The sequence below is a fragment of the Leptinotarsa decemlineata genome, unplaced genomic scaffold, assembly GCF_025532065.1.
Source record: "Leptinotarsa decemlineata unplaced genomic scaffold, Ldec_3_MD MMD2_tig00026340_RagTag_RagTag, whole genome shotgun sequence".
Taxonomy (NCBI): domain Eukaryota; kingdom Metazoa; phylum Arthropoda; class Insecta; order Coleoptera; family Chrysomelidae; genus Leptinotarsa; species Leptinotarsa decemlineata.
The window spans coordinates 4,493,391-4,517,439 of record NW_027412694.1 but is presented as its reverse complement, the minus strand read 5'-3'; the positions used below and the strand labels follow the sequence as shown (position 1 = coordinate 4,517,439).

Here is a 24,049-nt window from a genome sequence, read left to right as displayed (position 1 = left end):
TTTGTACCTTTCAGCTAAATCTCCAGTATTTTCGTTTTTCATCTCTTCTTTAATGGGTATCACAACTATAAGAGCCAGTGAGATGGAACATACGCTTAAAACACAATTTTACAAATTGATGGTCAGTGAATTTTGTTTTCAATATTTATATATATTTTCATAAATTCGAAGATGTGAGCATGATGACTTTCATTCAGAAGACACCACTTTTGGAAACCACAGACAAGTCAAAACCAATTCATGTACAATAAACGAGAGCCCCGATAATCATATGTTGAAGAATTCATCTTCAATTTTGAAGGCCAGATGAGAAGTCACTTTTATGTCTCTGTAATTTAAACTACAAAACCTACATCTAAATTGAACCGGAGCCCTGAAAAGTCCCATTCGTGATCATATTTCCTACACAATCTATGGTTTTTAGAGATTGAATTCCTAGGAACACTCTCCACGACTCATTTATAGAAGTTGAAGAACTCTTCTTTTTTGAAACAGTTGATTTTTGACTTGATATAAGAACTTTGTTCAAATGTAGACCGAATGGTCCTGACGTCAGTTTTATCTTATTTTCAAAAATAGCATTCGGTATCAAAGTGAAAACTACAATAAAACGAAAATCATATAGTAATTTGAATTCAATTCAATATCAAATCATAATTCTAAATTCTAAACCAATGATAAGAGTACTAGACCTTACTGCTCAAGTTGAGAAAGAGTCCAAGAACTGACTTTCACAGAAATGATGGATAATAAAATCGTGTTCCAATTAATTTTCAATATATCCAACGTACTTATGCAATAACGCTTCATATTGAAATTTTTATTGCAATTTCCGATATCGTAACAAATGTTTCACTTGAAACAAGCGGCCAAAAACAAAGCTGGTGACTGACGAGGAGTTGATTTTCACATAGAAAAGTGACCTTCTGAGAATAAAGTTGATGTGTTTCACGATTTTTCACATTCTCAATATTGAATAATTCATTCATGGTAGCCAGTTTTAACTGGAATGCATTGTAATCAACGATATATAGAAAAAAACTGAAAAAATAGTAGAATATCAAAATAGTAATGAATCGATTGTACGTAAGTTTTGAAAAAGGCAATAATCATACTTTAAGAAATATAACATCATTGATTTTTTCAAGTCATTAGAAAAAAAATCATATATAATTTTCCGTTATTTCCGCATGCAATTCTTTAGTTTATACAATCTCTCATCATCTCTGAATTTTTCATCAAAATTAAAGTTTCCATATTCCAAATATCTTCTACATTCTAAGTTTATCTGTAATGATAGTGTGACATTTCATTTTTTCCAGTAAAATTCCAGATCACAGTTTAAAACATTTTCAGGATACATATACAAGCGCAGCACGACTTTGTAATGTTTGCGCTCATTCGTTTTCCTTTTGGGTGGACTTCATTGGTATCATAATCATAGCAACCACAGTCTACTTTTTCATCGCACTTCATAATACCTGTAAGTATTGAACCATGAATTTATTACTTGGGATGTTGTTCAATGAAAAAGACAATCATTTAATTTGACGCTTACCCGATCACATAGAAAAATAAACCAATTGACGCGGTGGAGTTGATCGAAACTTCGATCAATGGCGGACATCGGTGTTTCGGAATAAGAGACATGTCTCATGTCCTCCAAAGCACCAATCGAGATAACATTACAACTTGTGATACACTACCATTGTCCAATATAATATATTTATATTGATTTGGAATCCCTGAAAGAAATTAAAAAGATTAACAGAAAAATAACAATTTTATTAAAATTTAATTTTTTTTGGTTGCTGCATGTATGTTATTTTTTCTAATTTCAGTATTTTGTTTAATGAAATTGTTATTTTTCTGTTAATCTTTTTAATTTCTTTCAGGGATTCCAAATCAATTTATATTATATTAGACAATAGAAGTCCGAACTGATGAAATACATCACGAAACATTGTCAACCACCTTCAAACAAACTTGTGATAGATATACTGATTGGAACCGTTGGTGTAGTAATGAATATCACTGAAATTTTTTCCCAAAACCAACCAACCGAACATGTCTGCCCTGTAACAAATGAAGAGAATACATTTCAAATTGCTGTTCACCTTGTTCAAAATCGCCATGTGAGTAGCCGAGACCTGAGCAGGGAATTAGGATTTTCTCAAACCAGCGTTTCTTGAATGATAAGAGCAAGCAAATTTCATCCTTACCACATACATTAAATCAAGAGTTAAGCCGATAAGGCTCAGAAAATATCAATCTGGAAAATTATTTTTTCGATCTCGTGTTATTTTCTGATAAACGACTGTCCATAAAAATGGAACTGTGAATCGGCATAACATGCATTATTATCATTATAATCCAACGGAAAACCTCCATTTTGTTCGTTGCCTGAACCATCAACAGCGTTGGTCACTGAATGTTTGGGGTGGAATTCTCGGAAAAAGAGTTATCGCTTCATAATTTTTGGTTGGGTATCTCACTGGAAGAAAATAAGTAAGATTTCTTCAGCATAAGTTCTCGAATTTATTGGACAGAGTTTCATATGGAACAAGAGTTAGAATGTTGCTACAACAAGACAGTGCACCACCACATTTCAAAACTGAGGAACGGAAATACCTCAGCGATCATTTCAATAAAAAATGGAGAGGTAGCCCGAATGGTGACACACGGGCTGATGCAGGGGCCAACTCCGATTATTATCATACCAAGCATAGAGAAGTGGAAAAATGGCCCACCTGGAAGTTGCGGCTATCGAACACTGGGTGGGATAAATGGTCAGGCAGAAGGTTGAGAACCATTGTCATTTTTTCTGACAGCTGAGCACAATTGAGGCGCTCAGCTCCTACCAAGTCTTTTCACAACTCATAGAAAGCTGTCTTAGCGCATAAAATGAGCTAGGTTTCCGCAATAGAGTTTCCTTTGCCTGGATATCCTTACACGAACGATACAAGAGCAATAGAAAGGCCGATGCTATAGCTCGTGAAGGTGCATCCAAAGCCATGATAAGTCCAGAACCCTTCTTTGTACTGATGGAAAAAAGTATAAAGAGATCTTTCAATTCATGGATACAAGCCAAATAGCTACACACTGATGGAACAAGCTTCCAGGAATGAGGCAGGCAAAATTAGTCAAGAAGATACCTTCACCCATAAATAACAGTTAAGAGGCTACAGGCTGTACGAAGAAGCCAATATTAGGGCTTCAGAGTTTCATTGAAGATATCAAGCTAGATGAAAGGATCTGATAACCAAAGATCTGCTAAGATCACAGTGAAGAAGGTCGCATGCCAGCTTCCCTATCAATTCAATCTGCTTTCAGATACAAACTGACAGAAAAAGCCTTTTCGAAACAACTTTCATACAAACATTGATTTACACGGAAGAAAGAGTACTTTCGGTCGTTTTGCGTGCGTGTTAATGTGTACGAGATGTAGTAGAATACATGATTATAGAAAAAAACATGGCGATGATGTAACGGACATTAAGTGGAGTATACAAGGTGCGTCAAAATACGCCATTTAAAAAAATTACAGTTTAACGAGGTTGTAAAATTTCAATGTTTATGGGGCCCTATCGCCCCATAAACGACGTATAATCTCGATACCATCTCCATCCCACTTTGCATCGATTATGTCACACGTGTCTCTCTCTCTCTTACACACACATACGCACACACCTTTATATGAAACATCAATTATTTCCCAAATCTAAGGATATTTTCTTCTACAAGAAGTTACAATTTCCCTGAAATTATACAGAAATCCAGAAAAGAGGATGAGTATAGAGAATGAGTCAATTTCGGTCCCGACAAAACAACTGCTATACAATTACTTCCAATATTGTAGGTTGGTGTCGAGGCTTAGGACAACGTCTACCACGCTGACGACCTGCATTCAATTCTGATACCGATAAACTTTTTTCAATTAGGACCACGTGACTGGTACGTGACAAGGGGGCCCAACAGGTGAGGCGGTGTCCCAAGTGGACCCAAGGGGGTAGGGGCCCACGCTCTTTGATTCTCTACGATACTCATTCCATCCTGCATCGATAAAGTCACACGTTTCTCTTTCCCACTCACTAAAGTTTCTCTATGAAACACTTACCAACGACGCACGACCTTTAAGTGAGCCAGAACATACATTGTTCATCGACTAACTTGGCAGTTCTGGTTTTTGGATGAAATGCTTGTTTTGAACTCATATCACGCCAGAGGTTTCCGATCTACCCTTCATCACCAACATCTATCATCAGATTGCCTCCAAAAAATTTGATGATATATTCCTCAGGGAGTCCACCATTATCCACAAAAATGAATGACGGGAACAAATATTCTTGTATATTAGTTTTTTATTTTCCTCAAGACACAAAATTGAGGAAATACTAGAGACATAGGTGAAAGCAATGGGTGTCTCTCAGATATGATTTTGACTGAGGAAACTACTATTGAAGTTGTCAATGTGAAAATTGTGTTATTGTCACTGATAGATCCAAATATTGTTGTGCGTTAATAAAGAAAAGTATATTTAGAAAATAACTTCGTAAATTCTCAACTTCTCAAAATAACACGAGTCTAAATTTTGTGGTTTTCTCTATGAATATATACTATCGCACTTTCAAACTGCAGAACGTAAAAATAGCTTTCAAAATAAGTTGTTATAGAAATGAATAGAATGAAAAACTCTCTGATCTGTTCGGTTATTGATAGTTCCTGATGAACATTCTTTCATTTTTTAGAATGCAAAAATGTATTGGACATTCTATAATTTACGTTTAATGGTTCAACGTATTCATTCAAACTTCGAAGTGATTGTAATTATACTAACATAAAGTGCATTCTACTGATTGTTTTCTTTAACACAAAGCTACCACTAGCCCTGCAAACAACATAATGAGCAGATCGGCGCCGACGATACCGGAGACGACCTTGCTGAAGTGAATCACGGACGTCAAGAAGGTGATCGCAACCATCAAGCGCCTGGGGAAAATTAAAGCCCCAGGCATCGATGGGATTGAGGCAGTTCTACACTCTGCCGCGAAAGGGGGTTGTACAACTAGTACATGTAGTCAATGCTATAATCAAACACCAACACTACCCAGATTGTCTTAAGCATGCTCATCCATAAGTCTGGAAAAGAAAAATCATATCGATAGCTATCGCACTATTTCGCTACTCAGTGGGGCGGCGAAAGTCATTGATAGGATTCTCTTCAGCAGATCTTTTCGCCTGGAAGATAGGATGAATCTCATCCCCGAGGAGCAATTCGAGTTCTGGCGAAGTCGGATACAACAAACCACAACTATGAATTATCTAATTGAAGCAGATGTCCCGCAGGGATTCTGCCGCACTTCTAGTCTCTGTACAGGCGCCTATATCGCAGATGATACTGCGATATAGGCGCATTCATTCACAAGGGAGGTGGCGAAGCAACAGCTTGAAATCCACCTCGACAAATTGGTCGTGCCGTAATTCGAGCGTAATAAAATCGATATTAACCCTAACAAAACGGAAATCGTCATCTTCTGGAAGAAACTTACTAAGTTTAGTGTTGACAACAAGCTGCTAACTTACAAACAAATAATCAGACCAGCTATGTTAAACGCCTGTCCCATATTCTGCAACCTCAAGACGTCTCTTTTGCGGAGACTCGTGACGATGCAGAGTAAATAATAACGTATTTGCTCGAACAGTAACAGATACATTTCATTAAATGATCTGTTAGATCTAGTAAAAGTCAAGACGGTCACTAATTATATTAGAAGGCTGTCTTATGAATTCTTCAAGTAATTTCTACCAAAAAGCATACTGACGTGGGACGTCACAGCGCTTTTTAGTTATTATAATCAGCCCCGAAAACACGGACTGATTCATGAAATGCTGATGATATCAGAATTTCTCTTACCTAGTTTTTTCATGAACTTTCTTCGGGGGGCCAGTGATAAACTTGCAACACTACTATATTCAGATATGAGATACCGAAACCGCAATACCACAATAAATCTCTCTTGAGCATCAGCAGTAAGCGGGAAGTCTTCGACTAAATGCTGAAATGAGGCTCTATTGGGCAGAGAGCCATCCGTTAACACCAGTGGGGGCGCCTCCCATCGGCCTGTCGTGGGACTATGAGGCAGCGTTTTACTTTGCGGGCATCCTAGGGCTCAATATTGAAGCATCATCCTACTGATACTCCCCTTTTCCTTCACTAATCATTTCCCCCCTAAGGCTCTCGTATGTGGGAGAGATGTAAATATTGTAAATACTCTGTACAGTAGACCTTACATTTGTTAATAGACAAATGTGTGATAACGTGTAACATAATGACGTAATAACGTGAACCACCTTCAATGCACCTTTTATTTTTCAGTTAATGGAAGTGATGCAAGTTTTGTAGGACTAGGAATTTATCACTCTCTTCAATTATCAGCAATCGTACAGTATGGAATGAGGAGGAGTATCGATGTTATACATAGCGTGGTTTCCATCGAAAGAATTATAGAATATTCCAAGCTTCCGACAGAAGACTGTAACGAGAATATCAGAGGTAAAAATATCTACTATACTTTATTTACTTACTTACTTTATTATCAACACCTGCAACTCTACAGGTATTCTGCACAACGAATGGCCACAAACAGGAAAGATTGAGTATAAAAACGTTTCTATGAAATATTCTGATACCTTGGCTCTGAGAGGAATTACGTTCACGATAAATCCAAAAGAAAAGGTAATTCAAAAGAGAATATTCATGAATATTATTAGATTTTGAAGTTATCCAAATGAGGTACGATTCAAGCCCATATTCGTTTCAATAACCCATCTGTACGAAATTTCATTACTTGTGAAAATAGCTAGTTCTTCAACACATCTTCGGAGATGAATTATTCAACCTGAGCAGCACTTGATAACCAATATATTTTATACAATATTTGTTCTAATTTGTTTTGAAAATACATATAGTACCTAGTATTTCGGATGACCTCAAAAATTGTAGAAATAGATTAAAAATTAAAACAAAATCAAAAGTCTTGAAACTCCTACCACCAGAACTAATTTCCAGTAAAAAAATTATTATTTCAAAAAGTATTTTGAAATGTCAGACTCGCATATATAAAAATTCAAAATAAACTGAGGAATTTCCTTTTTTCTTTCTTATATTTTCAGGCCCAAAACTGTTGTAAAAAATCATTTAGAACAAAGTAGATACTATCATGTCTAGACCTTTCAGAACTACTCAATTGAATCATAATAAGAGATTTGATGTTACCATTTAAGGTTCATCTAAGTGGTTATTTGAGGAGAATTGAAACAAATGTGTCACTCGTGGCAATAAACAATACATGACACACACAAAACTAATTTCGGAAATTAATTGCAATTGGTGCTAAAAGAAAATTGTTAATATGTCAGGTAGGAGTGGTAGGTAGAACGGGTGCCGGAAAGTCTTCTCTAATAACAGCCCTATTCAGTCTAAGTCAATTTGATGGAATTATATCAATTGATGGCGTAGACACAAAAACTATCAAGTTAGATGCACTACGAAGAAGTATATCAATAATCCCACAAGATCCTGTATTGTTTTCGGAAACCATTCGTCACAATTTGGATCCTTTTGGGCAGTGCACAGACAGTCAAATATGGGACGCATTGGATCAGGTATGCAAGACACAATCATTATTGTAACCTTCAGAATCATTTGACTTTGATGATATTTTTGCAAAGAAATTCTTTCTGAAATCAAATCAACTGAAGTTGGATATATCAATGGTATTTTAATGGTGTCAGATGATTTGTTCAACGATCGACAGTTTTGAATATATGATATACTCAATAATATCACATCTTTAACATCCTTTAACGAACTTTTCTGACTCACACAGGGTTTTTGTAGGTACATCTAAAAAGTGCTATTTCCTCCCTCGATATGATGGTCACAGCAGGGGGAAACAATTTCAGTACCGGACAAAAACAACTAGTTTGTTTAGCAAGAGCCGTTTTGAAAAATAACAAAATAGTTGTGTTAGATGAAGCTACTGCCAATGTCGATCACAGGTATAATCTTTCAAATTGCATTTTTGAAAAAGAAGGGATCTATGTAGTTTTCATTGGAGAATGTTATGCAGTTATGAATCAATTCTCATAATAAAATTTGAGTGTTTCATATATTACGATGAAATATATCCAGCAAACAGATAATATTTGACGAGATTATTCTCGTGAGTCGGCGAAAAGTTTCAAGTCTCAAGTATTGGATATTGTTTGTAAAATATTGTACCAGAACAATAGTATGTGAGACATTTTCAATCGATAATTATGATAATATGTTTGAATGATAAAATTCCTGACTTGGAAGTTTTTTATAAAAATATTTCGTGCTAGCGAATTGGTCTTATTTCAAAATCAATATTTCAACCTCACTATAGAGTAACGTCATAATTGTGGCTGGTGTGAGATTCTTGTTTTAAGAATTTCTTCATTTCATCTAGTACTCGGTAAGAAATGCCTCTACCTATCCGAAAAATATTTGAGATAAGAGCAAGTGAATTGGATTCTAACCGTTTTCATAAGATAATTTGAATATCAGTTCCCAAATTATTTCTTAAATATTTCTGATGATCATCATATGAAAACCTAAGCTGAAGTCATGGGAATCTTTGTCACACTCATACCTAATTGTTTCCGTTCGACAGACACGTTTTCATAAATTCGACGCATAATTTAGTTCAAAAGTTTTCAGTAATTTCATTGATGGAAATTTGTAAACTACATATTCAGCTTTGCAGGTTTCATTTTCCTAAACCATTCTTCGGGTGATTTGTATTTTCTTCTTCTTTCCAACTGACCAAATTCTACAACCAGTACCTACATTGGTTAAAATTTGAATCGAACTCAATATTCAAATCAATTTCATTTTAAATGCAGTTTTAGTTTGTACTCGTGTTACCTGGAAAAAATATACAATTCTGTCTCCTTTGGAGACAGAATTCGATTCATTTATTTTTCAAATAAAATTGAGTTGTATATTTTTTCCTCATTTGTAAACTTTTCTGATGACTTTCATTGTATCCTAAAGCAGATCCAAATTGGTTTTTTCCAGGACTGACGAATTGATTCAAACAACGATAAGAAACAAATTCTCTGAGTGTACCATTTTGACCGTTGCTCATAGACTAAATACCATCATGGACTCCGATAAAGTTTTGGTGATGGAAGCTGGTAGGATGGTTGAGTACGATCACCCACATATTTTAATCGAGAAAAAAGGAATATTCTTCAGTTTGGTAATGGAAACAGGAGATTCGGTTTCGAAACATTTGATGGATGTGGCTCGTGTGTATTACAAGAATAATTTCCAACAAAACAAATAGATCATGAATTCGTAATATTTGCAATAAGACCTTATACGAACTTTTATTTCATCGTTATGAGGTGTTAAGAAAAATTGGTTGATCATTTCCAATATTGTCGAGAGCTCAACTAACTTTTGAAATGTTCTTGTCTGATAACAATGTTCATTATTCAACTGAGGAACTTTGAAAATAAATACTGGATAATCTACCTATTGAACGATCAAATCTGTTTTGAGCAATATATATAAAACGAAACCAGAGTCCAAAAATGTATTTGTGATCCAATACTCAGCAGTATCTACTATTTTGACCTGCTAATGCATGTTGCATTATTACAATTCTGATAAACGTTTGAGAATCATCCGACTGCCAATTTGGCACTAACATCATTTTATCTCAACAATGGAATTTCCTGTGATAAATCCTAACTCTCCAACATCCCAATGAAAAACTTGTGTACTTGACAAATATATTTGTCAAAGAACCCAATATTCATGTAGAAATTATTCACTACCGTTTAATGCTATCGGCACTAGAAAAGTTTGACTGTTGACTATAACTGAATGATAGAGCAGCAATAACTCGTTAGCTGTTTTATTATCTGAACTGAACAAAGTTTTTTTTCGTATATCTGTACCAAAGGAGGTTCAAAAGAGGAAAGTGAAAAATTACATTTTTCATCTATTTATTTTTCAGCCGTTTTGTGAATTATATTGAAGATTTTGAGAAAAAAAGGTTTTGGCTTTCTACTACTCCATTTTGAATTGATTTATATTCGTAATAAAACTTTGGAGAATCTGCGAGTGTAGTAGAACTACAAACTGCTTGGGAACTACCTTCCAGTTGTTAGAATGAGTAGGTACTAGAATTTTATATATAGGTGTGAATTTTTAGAAAAATTTAGGATTCTGAAAAAAAACTGAGTTGAAATGAAAAATAGAGTGTACCCTTCGCAATCTATAGTAATAATAATAATAATAATCCGCCGACCGCTGATCAGATGGAATACTTCTGGAAGGATATCTATGAACACCCGCAGGCACTCAACTTAGACACACCAGCCCTAGCGCAGTTCGAAGCTTTCAACAGAGAGCTTCGACAGCCTGAGCTCATTGAACTGCGCAACCCGATAACTCCGGATGATGTTCGAAGAGCCCCTGTGGGTTCCAAGAACTTTGATGCTCCAGGCCCAGATGGGCTAAACACTTATTGGTGGAAAAAACCACCAAGCACCCACCACCATCTGGCCAGAGTTTTCAACTCATGGCTGGACGGAGAGCAGCCGATTCAGAATTGGTTTGTCGAGGGGCAGACCGTTCTTATCCCCAAAAGCGGAGATTTGTCGATTCCTAAAAATTACAGACCGATAACATGCTTGAATTCGTGTTATAAGTTATTTACAAGCATCTTATACACACGAATACTCACCGCAGTTGACCGAGTGTTCGAACGGATATATGAGCAGAGAAGGTCATAGAGAGGAGTCGCTGGATGTAAAGAGAACCTGCTCATCGATAGATGTGTAACGCAGGACTCGATACAATACAACCGTAACCTATCTATGGCCTGGATCGATTACCGTAAGGCATTTGAAACAATTTCCCATAAGCCCATCTTGCATTTGCTCAGATGCCTTGCGGTACCCGACAAAATAGTGAGATGCATTGAACAACTGATACCACTTTGGCGAACTCGCTTCACCATAACATCTGGCCAAGCAAGAGTCCAAACAGGGTGGGTCACTTTCAGAAGGGGTGAATTTCAGGGTGATTCCCTTAGTCCCCTTCTCTTCTGCATCTCACTATTGCCATTATCCGTTGCTCTCAGAAATACTCGAGGGTATAAATGTGGCACCTCCAGAAACCGGAGGCACAAGCTCACCCATTTTTTTTTATATGGATGATCTTAAACTTTATGCCTCTGGATACAATGATCTCCATCAGTCCTTGAGGGTGGTGGAAGAGTACACGCATGCTATCGGTATGAAATTCGGGATAGACAAATGTGCAATGGTCCATCTCAAAAGAGGACGATGCGGGGACTACAGAGAGGATGTGCAGCTCATAGATGGAAGCATCCTACACCATCTGGATGCCGGAGAGACGTATACTTACCTCGGGGTGGTACAACGCCATTCACAAGAGGTAACAGTAGTGAAAAACTCTCTCCGCGGCAAGTATCAGCACAAACTTCGACAGATCTGGTCATCGGAACTGTCGGGTAAGAACAAAGTTGTTGCAACAAATATGCTTGCCGTTCCAATCTTACTCTACTCGTTTGGAGTAGTGAAGTGGACTCGGAAGGAGCTGTAACTCGACGTAAAGACCCGAAAAATGATGCATCTCTATAGGAGTTTGCATCCCAAACCGTCCTTTCCACGGTTGTACTTCCTCCAACAACAGGGAGGCCGGGAGTGTCTACATGACAGAATGATACTGGATACAGCCTGTAAAGTCGTCAGGAGTTCGGATCCCCTCCTCTGCATGGTCCGTGACCATGAGAGAGCAGAAATTGGAGCATTTCTCTTTAGAGCAGCTGCTCGAGCAGCTGATGAACTCGGAGTTTTCGAATCTGAACGAGGTGACCACAACTCTGTCACCGAGTTGGAACCCGTTCAGCAAAAAGCTCAGATAAAAGCCGCAGAGATCACCTTACTTCTGCGGAGCCACAAGGATAAGCCAATGCATGGGGTCTTCTTCAATAACATTGGAGACCTTGGCTTATCAAAGCGCCTGACGTTCGCTTTTTTCAGGTCGAGTGGGCTGAAGTCGGAAACTGAGGGGTTCATAATTGCTTGCCAGGATGGTGTCTTCAACACCTTAGTCTACCGCAGTCGCGTGATGGGTATAGAGGTTCCTGACAGAAGGTGCAGGGCCTGCCGCGAGGCGCCCGAGACCCTAATGCACTTGCTATCAGCATGCCCAGCATATGCGGTCTTGGCCTATATCCATAGACATAACGCGGCCCTAAGAGTACTATTTCACCGTCTACGGCACTCTTACGGTATTGACGAGACACCGGTGTTGCCCTACGCTCCGGGGGATATTGAATCCCTTGTGAGGAACGAGAAGTGCCGAATTTATTGGAACTATTCGTTTCCCACCATCAGGTTCATACAAGCTAATAAGCCTGATGTAGTCCTTCTCGACCACCAGACCAAAATGATATTCAGCTCTTGGCGAGACGGATATCGTCATAAAAGAGGAGGAAAAAGGGATAATATATCGAGATTTTCTTTTCGAACTCCGCAGACTCTCTCCATATCACTCTGTCAAGATGGTTGTTCTGATTATTGGAGTCTTTGGTGGAATGTCCTCTCTACTCTCGAATCTTAAAATCATACCGGCTTGCCGCACTAAGGCAGAAATCTTAGCCGCACAGATGCAGAAGGCTGTCACTCTTCGCTCACTGCGCCTGCAAAAAAAATAATAATAATTTTATTATGCATAAAAAAACATTCATACATAAAAGAAAAAGGGTCAGCCAAAGATTATCTCCCACCCCTCCCAAAAATTATACAGTGAGTGTAAAAAAATAATTATAAAAATACTTATACATAAAAATGATGGAGAAGAGAAAAAATAATACATCATATAGTTGGTAATAACTCTTAATATTCTTAACATTATTTTGGTCAATTTAACAATTTCATTGCACTACCATACATTGAATTTTAAATTTTTTAAATTAGCACTGAGCAGTAAGCATCTGTGATTTTATTTCTTTCATAAATTGATGAATATTATCATTTAAAAGGTGTAAAATTTCATGCAGATGAAGGAGCTATATAAGAAAAACATCCTTACATCCTTGAAATTTCAAAGTACTGTGCCTAGATATGTTGAATGAGTTAATTCTCAAATTAACCATGTGTATGTCAGAATGCCTGCTTAATAAACTATATAAATAACTAGGTGTTATAGTTTGAAGAAACTCAAACAAAAAAATTATTATCACATATTGGACTCTGTACCTCACATTCAGCTCCTTCATTTTCAACAAAAATGGTGTGACATGTGGTACACAGCATACGAATCGCATGCAAGCATTTTGTATACGTTGTAACTTCTGCTTGTTAAATTGCGGCACAAAATTGTAATACACCGAACAACAATACTCGATAAGAGGGTAAATAAGAATTTTAACTAACCTGAGTTTCATTTCTTCTTATAACTGATACTTGAATTTATATAGCGATGTGAGTTTGAAGAATGATACTTTGAAAATGTTTGTCACATGTTCATGGAAAGATAAAGAGCAATCTATGGTTACGCCAAGATTTTTAGCACTGTCTACCCAGTCAATGTCTGCGTTATCGAGAGTGAGCCTAAAGTTACACTGAGTTTCTACTATTTGTCTTTGAGACCCTATGCATAAGGCCAAAGTTTTATTTGTATTGATTTTCAGTCCATGATTCTCTGAGTATAGGAATGATTTGTGCAAATATGTGTAACTTTTTTCGAGATCAATTGCCCTAACACCAAACTGATATTTTTGCACTCGACGTGCGTTTCGCCAACAAAGTTAGCATCCTCAGGAGGAGAAAATTGATACTTAGTCTAGTCTGGTTAGTCCTTATATACTAAAATTTATTACCTGAGGTTGTATACCTGAAGTCCAATATGGAATTTCTCGGTAATTAACCACCTGCACGTTCTTAGTAATTATTCTCTTCCTAACAGAAGATTAAAAAGCGGGCCAAACGTGATGGGTCCCTTATCGCCATTCATGCTGTTTTTACATTTTGCTATTTCTAGACTCTCACATGCATCGAGTAGCCTGGTGTCATGCACATACCTAATCAGTTTCAGATTGTTTTCACTAATTCGGTGGTCCTTATATAGAGCATGTTGGGCGACACTGGATTTTTCTATCCTTCCGTATATCATGTGTGCACAATGCTCCTTGAAGCGGGTTTAAATCGCTAGTCGGCTCTGGCCGATGTATTTGCTGTTGCAATCTTGACAACTGATTTCGTAAATTCCCGACCTTTCTGAGTTTTCTAGTCTATCTTTTGGATTACCAAGAAGCTGTTGCAATTTATGAGAAGTTTTATATGCAACTTTCACATTTACTTTATCGAATATCTGTTGAAGCCCTCTCGTGTATTGGGGTTCATTATATTGAAAACAATTTTGATCCATGCAAAGCTTGGTGAGTTGAATGAATGTATTCTTCAACAGCTTCATTTGCTAAGTTGTTCGATTTCAGAAGATCCCTCAAACACTCTAGAGATATTGAGACGCTTGGAAATAAGGAACTCACATCGAACGATACCAATAATTCGCCTTCTCCCAATTTAATTTCTTTTATTTTCTCTATGAATTCTTGTGAGTTTTTAACACTCGCATCGGTTGGGCCGATCGGGAGATTTTCAAATTCTTTTGTCAACCATTAAGCGATATTATACGAAGGCGAATTAATTGCTGAGACTATTGGTCGCATCGATTTTCCAAGTTTGTGTATTTTTGGTAAACAATATATCTTTGGTACTGTGGGATTTGAAAGTTGTAGCCTGCTGTTTAAACTCGGTGTGATCAGTGTCTTGCATTTCTTCAATGTGGCTTTTACGTTAGCGGTCATCTTGGATAATGGACTTCGTTGTAATTTTTGATATGGACCATTTTCAATTAAGCTGTCGACTCTCTCAAAATAATCTTCTTTATCCAAAATCACCACTTTGTTACCTTTGTGCTTTTAAATAAAAACAGTCCTTTTCTTTCAATCTTTTGATAATTTTCTGCTCTTTTCTCGATGAAATGTGTGGCCATTTGCTCATATTTTTGGAAATTTGTTGTTTACATGCTTCGCGAACAAATCCTTTTGAAGTTTCCGGTAATTGCTGAATAGAGCTTTCGATACGTACGACTGCTTCTTCCAAATCGTTTTGGGGAGATCTGATGCCGTATTTCAAACCTTTATTCGATAAAGCTGGTTCCTCTTTATCGAAAGATTGAGAAGAGTGGTTTTCTACAATGTTGATGGTTTTCGAAGCCATACGCTTATGCTTTTTTGAAGTCAGTTTTTTCAATTTATTATTTAATGAATGCATCTTCTTAATAAATTTTCTTCCAATCATCCTGAACATATTTCGTTATTCAAATAGGTGTAGTAGGGTAATCATAAATAAACACTGAAAACATCAAGGGTCCTAAAATACTTCCCTGCGGTACACCTGAGATTGTTTCTTTTAGGGATGGGATTTTAGGGGTGAGATTGTACCCTTTTAGGGATGACCATGAGTAATCATCTAGTTTGACCCTCTGTGATCGGCCTGTGAGATAGTTGGTCACCCATTTAAGAGAAATGTCATCGAATCCTATGAACTTGAGCTTGCTGATGAGTAAATCGAAATAGCTAAATCGAAAGCTTCACTTTCATTCATTAATTGCACGACATATGATAGAAACTGAAAGAATCCAATAATTGCATACTGACTGAGTATATAATGAATACACATCCCTCAATGAATTATCTGTCTAAAATCTATTTTTACGGTAATCAGCTGTCGCCCCCATACAAACGACAACTCTTAGAAGTTGAGAAACTTGTGCGAGCTAAGGACTAACGAGGTCTCACCTTTTAACGTGTGATTCCTAACAATTTCTAACAATTGAATGCAATAAACTTATAGCTAATCATTTGATAAACATCACATTGAAGCTTTGGAAAGAAAACTCAATATTTCAACAATTTTGAGTTGCATGGGTCCGTTTATAGAAATTTTGTGGCAAAGATCACGTGGTTTATTAAGTCCCTACAGGGTGTGTTTCATAACAGTTTTGTTATGTCTTGAATAATCGATGTAACAGTCGGCGAAATTTAGTACACTGTGTACTTCATCTTCTGAAGACGACAACTTGTTTGGTAAGGCGCGCGTCGAAAAGAGTGTTGCAATTGTGGAGCCTGAGATATGTACTTGATTTGGTTAAATATAACTAGCGTTTCAATTTAGCAAGATCTTTTTCAAAAAAGTTGATTTAATGACTTCATCTATCACCAGAATAAAAGTTAGCAGTGTCAACCACAAAACTAATGCTTTGTATCATGAAAAAATAATTCAAAGCTAGATTTTCATTAAATTTTTCATGGAGTTCTCGGTTCTAATACGGCAAAGAAGTATCTCAAACTGTACCATTTTTATACATGGGTTTTGAGTAAGGAAATTTCCAAGAATGAGTAGTTATAGACATAGTTGAACATTTAACTTGTTTCAGTATTAGAAGCTCCGAAATTTCCTTAAAGAAACTCACCTCCCATTCTCCCAAATCCCACGATGTGTACCCCATTGACTCAAGGTTCTTGTAAGAGAGCAATCTTAAACTTACACTTAACCTTCGCAAGGATAGCAGAATTACTCTAATTATGCTGTGTGTTTGCTTGTTCTACTATCAACATCAATGCTGCTGTGGAGACCCATGAAGGTAACCATAACCAGCTTATAGTAGGCTTTGAACATACTCTTCTTCTATGGAAAAGGTTAGGATTTGACCTTCTTTTTCCTCTTCTCTGCTGAGAAAAAGTGTCTACTTACATAACAGGGTTCTGTCTGGAATGGAAATTAAGACTCTCGGTATCTTCAGAAGGAGGCTCGACTCCTCCCAAGGTTTCCTCAGAGTCCCGACGCTTTCTCGGAGCCATTATTCTGTTATTCCATTATTCATAGGACCCTTACATCGAATGACGTTTTTTGGCAATGCAAATTTCTGCTGAATCACCAGACCACGTCCTGTATGAATATTCATTTAAGATTCAATAATAGTATTTCTAATCATCAGAGGTATTCAAAAAGAAACATTCAAAATTCAATAGAATTTGGAAAGTTTCAAAATAAATCTTGGAAAAATACACACTGAATATATTATTTTGATGCACTTGCAATCCTACGTTGGTTTTCTTTTGTCAAGTGTTTGCATTTGCCGTCTATATCTCAGAGTTTACATTTCACATTGGAAGTTATTTTTTAGAAAGTTTTGAATACTATTATATAGAAAAATCATAAATATGTATTGGAGTTAACCAGTTACGTTAATGTTTGAAAGGTATTACAAATGAATATTCAGTACCTAGTAGTCATTTTTGGGAAAGAAAGTTTTTGGCTTTCTACTACTCCATCTTGATACAAAAAATGTGGGAATCTTCCAAAGAAAAGTAGAAAGCCAAAAACTTTCTTTCCCAAAAATTAATCACTCCTAAATATAACCCCTTCAATTCTAGTAGTCATATCCCGAAGTTGAACTTTCATTTTTTTATTTTCAGTTTCATCTCAAGTTTCTTTCGTATTGATTATTTGAATACTTCCTCTTTTTCTGAACAGCATCTAACTTTGATACATCACCTACAGCAACATCATATTTTCCTATACTTTTTGGGATAATATTCAACTGGAAACTTCATGTTTCCCAATTGGATCTGCCTTCAAGTTTTGTGATGAAGTGTCTTGCATTAGTCCATATTCATTCTACAATTGTGACTTTTATGACTGACTGAGCATGTTGTCAAAAATGTATCAACTTCACAAAAGTATTATATAGACAGTAGAGGAAACCTGACACGATAACAGCAAAGCAACTCAACCTTTCGGTATTTTTACTATAAAACTCGGACGCAAAGTTAGGAAGGTTTCATATGTCAGTCAGACAACTCAACAACTCCTTTTTTTTATCAACCACCAACAAAATATATAAAAAGTATAACAATTATATGTCAAACGTAACAAGATAAAATGATTTTCAACTCGAAACTAACATTAATTAATAATAAAACAAAACACTACAAAAATATAAGTTAATGAATTTGTATTAAATTGAATATTGTTGAGATTCAGAGTAATGTGCGAACAATTTTCTAACATTACTCCACTGGCTTGATAATCCATTTTGCCCTTTGTAATCATAGTATGATAATTTTTATATATGAAGTACTGCTCCAACCAACGGTATTTTGTTTTATGGGATCCGAAAAAAGTCTTTCATTTACATTTTTACAGGTATAGACTTTTCGACTATTGTTGATGATCTCCAACTATGGAATCGACTCAATCTCCAATTAGAATGACAAATTAGGCTCCCCAAGACGATCCGTTCATCGGTTCATCCTAACACCACTGATGAGAACTGGTGGGTCGAAACAGTGCTGTCTGGTTATCACAAATCCATCAAATTGCTTTGCAGGGCTTTTGTCTTTTCCAGGGCAGTTCAGTGGTTCAGCCTAGTACCCCTGATGAGATCTGATGAATCGAAACAGTGCTGCCTGGTGTTGGATCACAAATTCATTGAATCATCTACCCCTATGCCTTTTCAACGTGGTTATATCATATATATCATATCATATTCATATTTTCTGTAGTACTTTGAAAGTTTCACTACAATGCATGAGGGTAGTTTATTTGTTTCCTAATCAGGATCATGTCAAGAAGCATCCAAAAAAAAATTCTGATTTTTTATCGATCTACTAGAAATCTACTGTTTCCAAAAAAATAACAAGTCAAACAGGAAAGACAAAACTATGGTCCCCCCATGCCCCCTCCCGGGTTGAGTGACCTGAGTTGAAATCCTCCCCACATGGTTACTGTGTGCAGAACATTCCATCTCGTCCATCCACCCCCGCTCCTCCGGAGCGTTCCTCACCTTACTGATAGGCACTTCAGCAAGATTGACATCTGACCTACTTTGGTTGAAAGTCAGCCTCTAGATGCTTTCACTTTCTGATCTAATGTATTTTTTTATCTTGACTTTCCTAACTGAATTTTTGCATGGGGTCCCCAAAAACTAACCGGAGACTGTTGTTTCGAAAAAGAGATCGCGGTCGATCATTTCTCGTTGAACCTGATGAGAAAGTGTTTGTTATCTGTTAGAAAAAATTTTATACTTACCGGAGTCGCCTGACAGCGACTCTCGGAGGAGGTCGTTGGTTCTGCTTGGTTGACCTTCTATGCTTGTCTTCTATGTTCTGTCAAATGCGTCTTCTGGGTGTTGTCTCATAAATGTGTCTACGTAGTGTATGTTCAGGTCTAGAAACCGGAATATGTATAGTCGAGGTAGCTGGTATTGTCCATTCTTAAAGTGTCGGCACCCTCAAAGGCCAAAGGGCAATACAAAGAAATTTGAATTTTGAAACACAAAGAGTATGTTTCAACGTATATATGGGTTTCGTATGGGTTTCGAGGGAAACAAACTATTACAACCAACATCAGATTTGACCGAAATTCCTTTCTCCAACTGTACGTAAAATAGTCAAAAACAAACTTTATGAACACAAGACGCGATGTGATACAGGATTACCAAAACCTTTAAATGTTCATCTAATAAAATCATCACACGACACAGTTACGAAAGGGTGAACTAATGGTTCGAGAATGTATACGCCTCACATGCCTGCAAACAAAGGATCACGACTAATCATTGTGCATTGCGGAGGAACTGAAAAATGGGTTCCGAATTCTTTAAAATTGTGTGGAAAAAAACTTGAGGTCTGCAGTGTTGACTATCATAAGAACAGGGAAGCTAATATTTTCGTGAAATGCTTCGAAAACACATTGATCCCAAACTTGGATGCGAATAGTGTAATAGTTCTTGACAATGCTTCTTATCATTAACGACAGCTCATCAAAGTACCGAATAAAAATTCGAGGAAAGATGAAATACAAACTTTTTAATGGATAACAATTTGTAATTTGAAGATTACAATACCAAAAACTAACTACTTGAAATTTTACAGACGAAAAAAAATTTGGAAAAGTGTATACCCTTGAGAGTATCGCTGAAAAGTATGGACACACCATACTGAGACTTTCCCCCTATTTTTGTGTTTTTAATTTCATCGAGTTGACTTGGGGAAAATTGAAACAAAGCATCAAACGTAAAAATAATTTTCCAAAATATGATAAGAAGGTAATAGAGCTAATTAAAGAAGAATCATCTAATATTACCAAAGAAGACTGGCATAAAAGGATTAAAAAAAGTAATTTTAGTTGAAAAAGGCTATATGCAGATTTGGACACTTCTATATTAGTAGTGGAAGTAAATTCATTATAATGACAGCACGACCAGCTGTCGAAAGCGCTCGCAGATAATCAAATAGAAGTCATAGAGCTTCAAATCCTTTTTGTAACTTTGTAACTTACATTAAAAGTAATATATATATATTATATATATATATATATATATATATATATATATATATATATATATATATATATATATATATATATATATATATATTTCAATATTAAATTTTACAAAAAGGATTTGAAGCTTTATATCTTCTATTAATTATCTGCGAGCACTTTCGACAGTTGGTAGTACTGTCATCTTCTAGGCACTCCTTTTTTTGCCCGTGAAAATAAAACAATTCAGTAGAAATGGATTTTTGATATTATGTGAAAATAAAAAACTAATTTTTTATTATGTAATTTTTTGAATTATGTTGTTTTCTCAGCATTTAAAAAATAATTTTTGAAACATGATCTTATTATTTGGAAAATTATCAAAAAAGTACAAAACTTATTCACTTCAATACTAAAATAAAATAACGTTCCCTTGACGAGGGAGTTGCCAACGTGAAAGTGGATCGAATGCATTCCTATTCGAACTATTTACTCGAGTAACTGACCTTTGTTAGGAACATTTTGGGGCCACTATAAATAATATATTTCAGTACTTCTTGAAATAATTACTCAATGATCATCAAACTAATGGTATGTGACGTCTATAGCCCTGTTGAGCAAAGAATTCCAATCAAGAAATTGAAATATATTAGTCTAAGATCCGAACCTAAATCGACCTTCACCGAGCTGATAATAGAATGAAGTATATTTTATAATGAATTTAATATATTAGAAAATATGTTAAAAATGAGTTCGCTAAAAAAATCCTGGACAGACTATTTTTAATTATTTTTTGAAAAATAATTTTTAATTAAATTTTGCAACATCAAGATAATAAGAAAATTTTTGTCCTTACTTGAAGTATAAAACATATAGAATGTGCAGCCGTTGTGTTGTCTATTATTTACCTGGGCGAACTACTGGTTTGTCAGGTATAAACAGGTATATCGATGCCAGTTACTTTCACGGATTAGATAATGAAAAAAATGTATATCATCATAATCTTTTCATTTCGAACACGTTAATATAGTATTGTCTCCAGAAAATTCCGTCCTATTAGGGGTTTGCGAACTTTAAAGATTTGAATTTCAATGCGCGTGGAAATGTGTGACAGATCCGAGGTAAGTAAACTGTGTAATAATAAAGGACCCAACATCATAGTCGACTCGAATGGGACCTTGAATATTAGAAAGTGTGCATGCTCGGTATGTAAACTATAGAGGGTAGAGGTACCTCTACCACCCTCCAAATAGTAAACAGTGCGCGTTATTTTGGAGCAACTAACATTTGAGTTGCAAAAAAAATTATTAATTAATTACATAATAATCAAATATATTTAATATACTACTGAAATATGAAACAATATAGCATTAATTGAATATATATATATATATATATATATATATATATATATATATATATATATATATATATATGTATGTTAGGAATCACACGTTAAAAGGTAAGACCTCGTTAGTCCTTAGCTCGCACAAGTTTCTCAACTTCTGAGAGTTATCGTTCGTATGGGGGCGACAGCTGATTAATGGAAAAACAGATATATTGTCGTTCGTATGGGGGCTTTTGCCCCAGAACCAAATGAACTATATTCGATTTTTCCACATCATTGAATAGGTCTCTAAAATACGCAACTTTGCCACAATACAACCACCACTCTAGCTCTTATCGTTTACGAGATCTCCATGTACAGAAACGAATTGGAATAGCCCTGTATATTATATAGAAATATTATATAAAGTAGAGATACAATTAACAGGGTGATAATTGAAAATAGTGACCACAGGAAACGCAGCAATGACTCTTCCACCAGAAGGAGTGCGTATATGATGATTTTAGCCGCGTATATGTGACATTTACCTTCCATTTATGGTGGAAATGCCTTGAAATGAAACACAATTTCTAAAATTTTTTATGCATGTTAATATCTCTAGGTCTTTCTCCCAAACTAGGGAAAAAAGTTTGTAGATCTTTTTATTACCTACAACTCTGCCATCTAACTTTTTTCATAGGACTTATAGTTTTGCCGGATATCGCGATAAACGTTTTTTACTTTTAATAACTCACCCCCTTCCATTTTCCGAGCTAAGATCGCCCGTAATTATTTTATCATTTTATTTTTGTCATATTTGCTTCCTTTTCCAATGGGTTTCATCTATAAATGAACTTTGTTGGCATAATCAGAGTAATGAAGCGATTAATATAACATGCTACATAAATATTTTCACATGACGGCTGTGAGATTATAAATTAATATTGAATTCAATTGATGAAATGTTAGATCGCACATCTTTTTTTCCACAAACTAGTTGAACGATTTGAACCATTTCGCTCATTAAATTTTCATTTTTGGTCTATTACTTGAGATTGATTTTTTTGAATTAGAAGAGGCCAAACGAACCCGCTTCTGAATTTAGAGTATTAGTAAATTGCAATTATCATTAACAAATTGGGATGAAAAAAATGACATTCAGTTATTTGTTCATAACTCAAAAACTATCAACAAGTGAGGAATTGAATATAGATTTTAACGGAAGAAGAATTATTCAAACTCTCGAAACCCTACCTCCTTCATTTATTATTTTAATTGACGATGCCCAATAGGCTGAAACAGCTGTATACCGGTGGCTCTTAAATTGAAATCAATATGGGAATGATCAAAGAGTACATCTATTAATTTATATATATATATATATATATATATATATATATATATATATATATATATATATATATATATATATATATATATATATATATATAAAATTAAATAGATAAGTACTCCTTGATCATTCCCATATTGATTTCAATTTAAGAGCCACCGGTATACAGCTGTTTCAGCCTATTGGGCATCGTCAGTACCGGGCAGGCGGTCCTCGATTGAAGACAAAATGAGAAAAAACCAAGAAAGTACTTGATAAAAATAGCTGCGTAAACGCAAGCGAAACATAAGTGGAACCACCTATTTTTTCGCTTGCGTTTACGCAGCTATTTTTATCAAGTACTTTCTTGGTTCTTTCTCATTTTGTCTTCAATCGAGGACCGCCTGCCCGGTACTGACGATGCCCAATAGGCTGAAACAGCTGTATACCGGTGGCTCTTAAATTGAAATCAATATGGGAATGATCAAGGAGTACTTATCTATTTATTTTTTGATTTTCATGGAATTATTTTCCAGCAGCTTGACTGCATTAACCTTTCTAGATTTTATATATATATATATATATATATATATATATATATATATATATATATATATATATATATATATATATATATATATATATATATATATAGATACCGGCATCGAATTACCTTTTTTTATACCTGACAAACCAGTAGTTCGCCCAGGTAAATAATAGACAACCCAATGGCTGCACATTCTATACGTTTTATACTTCAAGTAAAGACAAAAATTTTCTTATTATCTTGATGTTGCAAAATTTAATTAAAAATTATTTTTCAAAAAATAATTAAAAATAGTCTCTCCAGGATTTTTTTAGTGAACCCATTTTTAACATATTTTCTAATATACTAAATTCATTATAAAATATATTTCATTCTATTA

General features: G+C 35.5%; 1 protein-coding gene across 4 annotated transcripts in view; it reads left to right on the top strand.

Annotated features, from left to right (window-relative positions):
* LOC111517473 (ATP-binding cassette sub-family C member 4) overlaps positions 1-9,568 on the top strand; it is a 50,622-nt gene extending 41,054 nt beyond the window's left edge. For 2 of the 4 annotated variants that reach the window (XM_023173645.2, XM_023173647.2), the window contains 7 exons: positions 15-121; positions 1,357-1,483; positions 6,377-6,553; positions 6,618-6,736; positions 7,420-7,665; positions 7,901-8,061; positions 9,107-9,568. In XM_023173645.2, the coding sequence (XP_023029413.2) occupies positions 15-121; positions 1,357-1,483; positions 6,377-6,553; positions 6,618-6,736; positions 7,420-7,665; positions 7,901-8,061; positions 9,107-9,377 (1,208 nt within the window). In that variant the 3' untranslated portion in view covers positions 9,378-9,568. Of the gene's footprint in view, positions 1-14; positions 122-1,356; positions 1,484-6,376; positions 6,554-6,617; positions 6,737-7,284; positions 7,666-7,900; positions 8,062-9,106 lie in introns of those variants that run through there. The other 2 variants (XM_023173646.2, XM_074183517.1) reach the window with 2 other exon arrangements.
* The last annotated feature ends 14,481 nt before the right edge of the window (positions 9,569-24,049 follow it).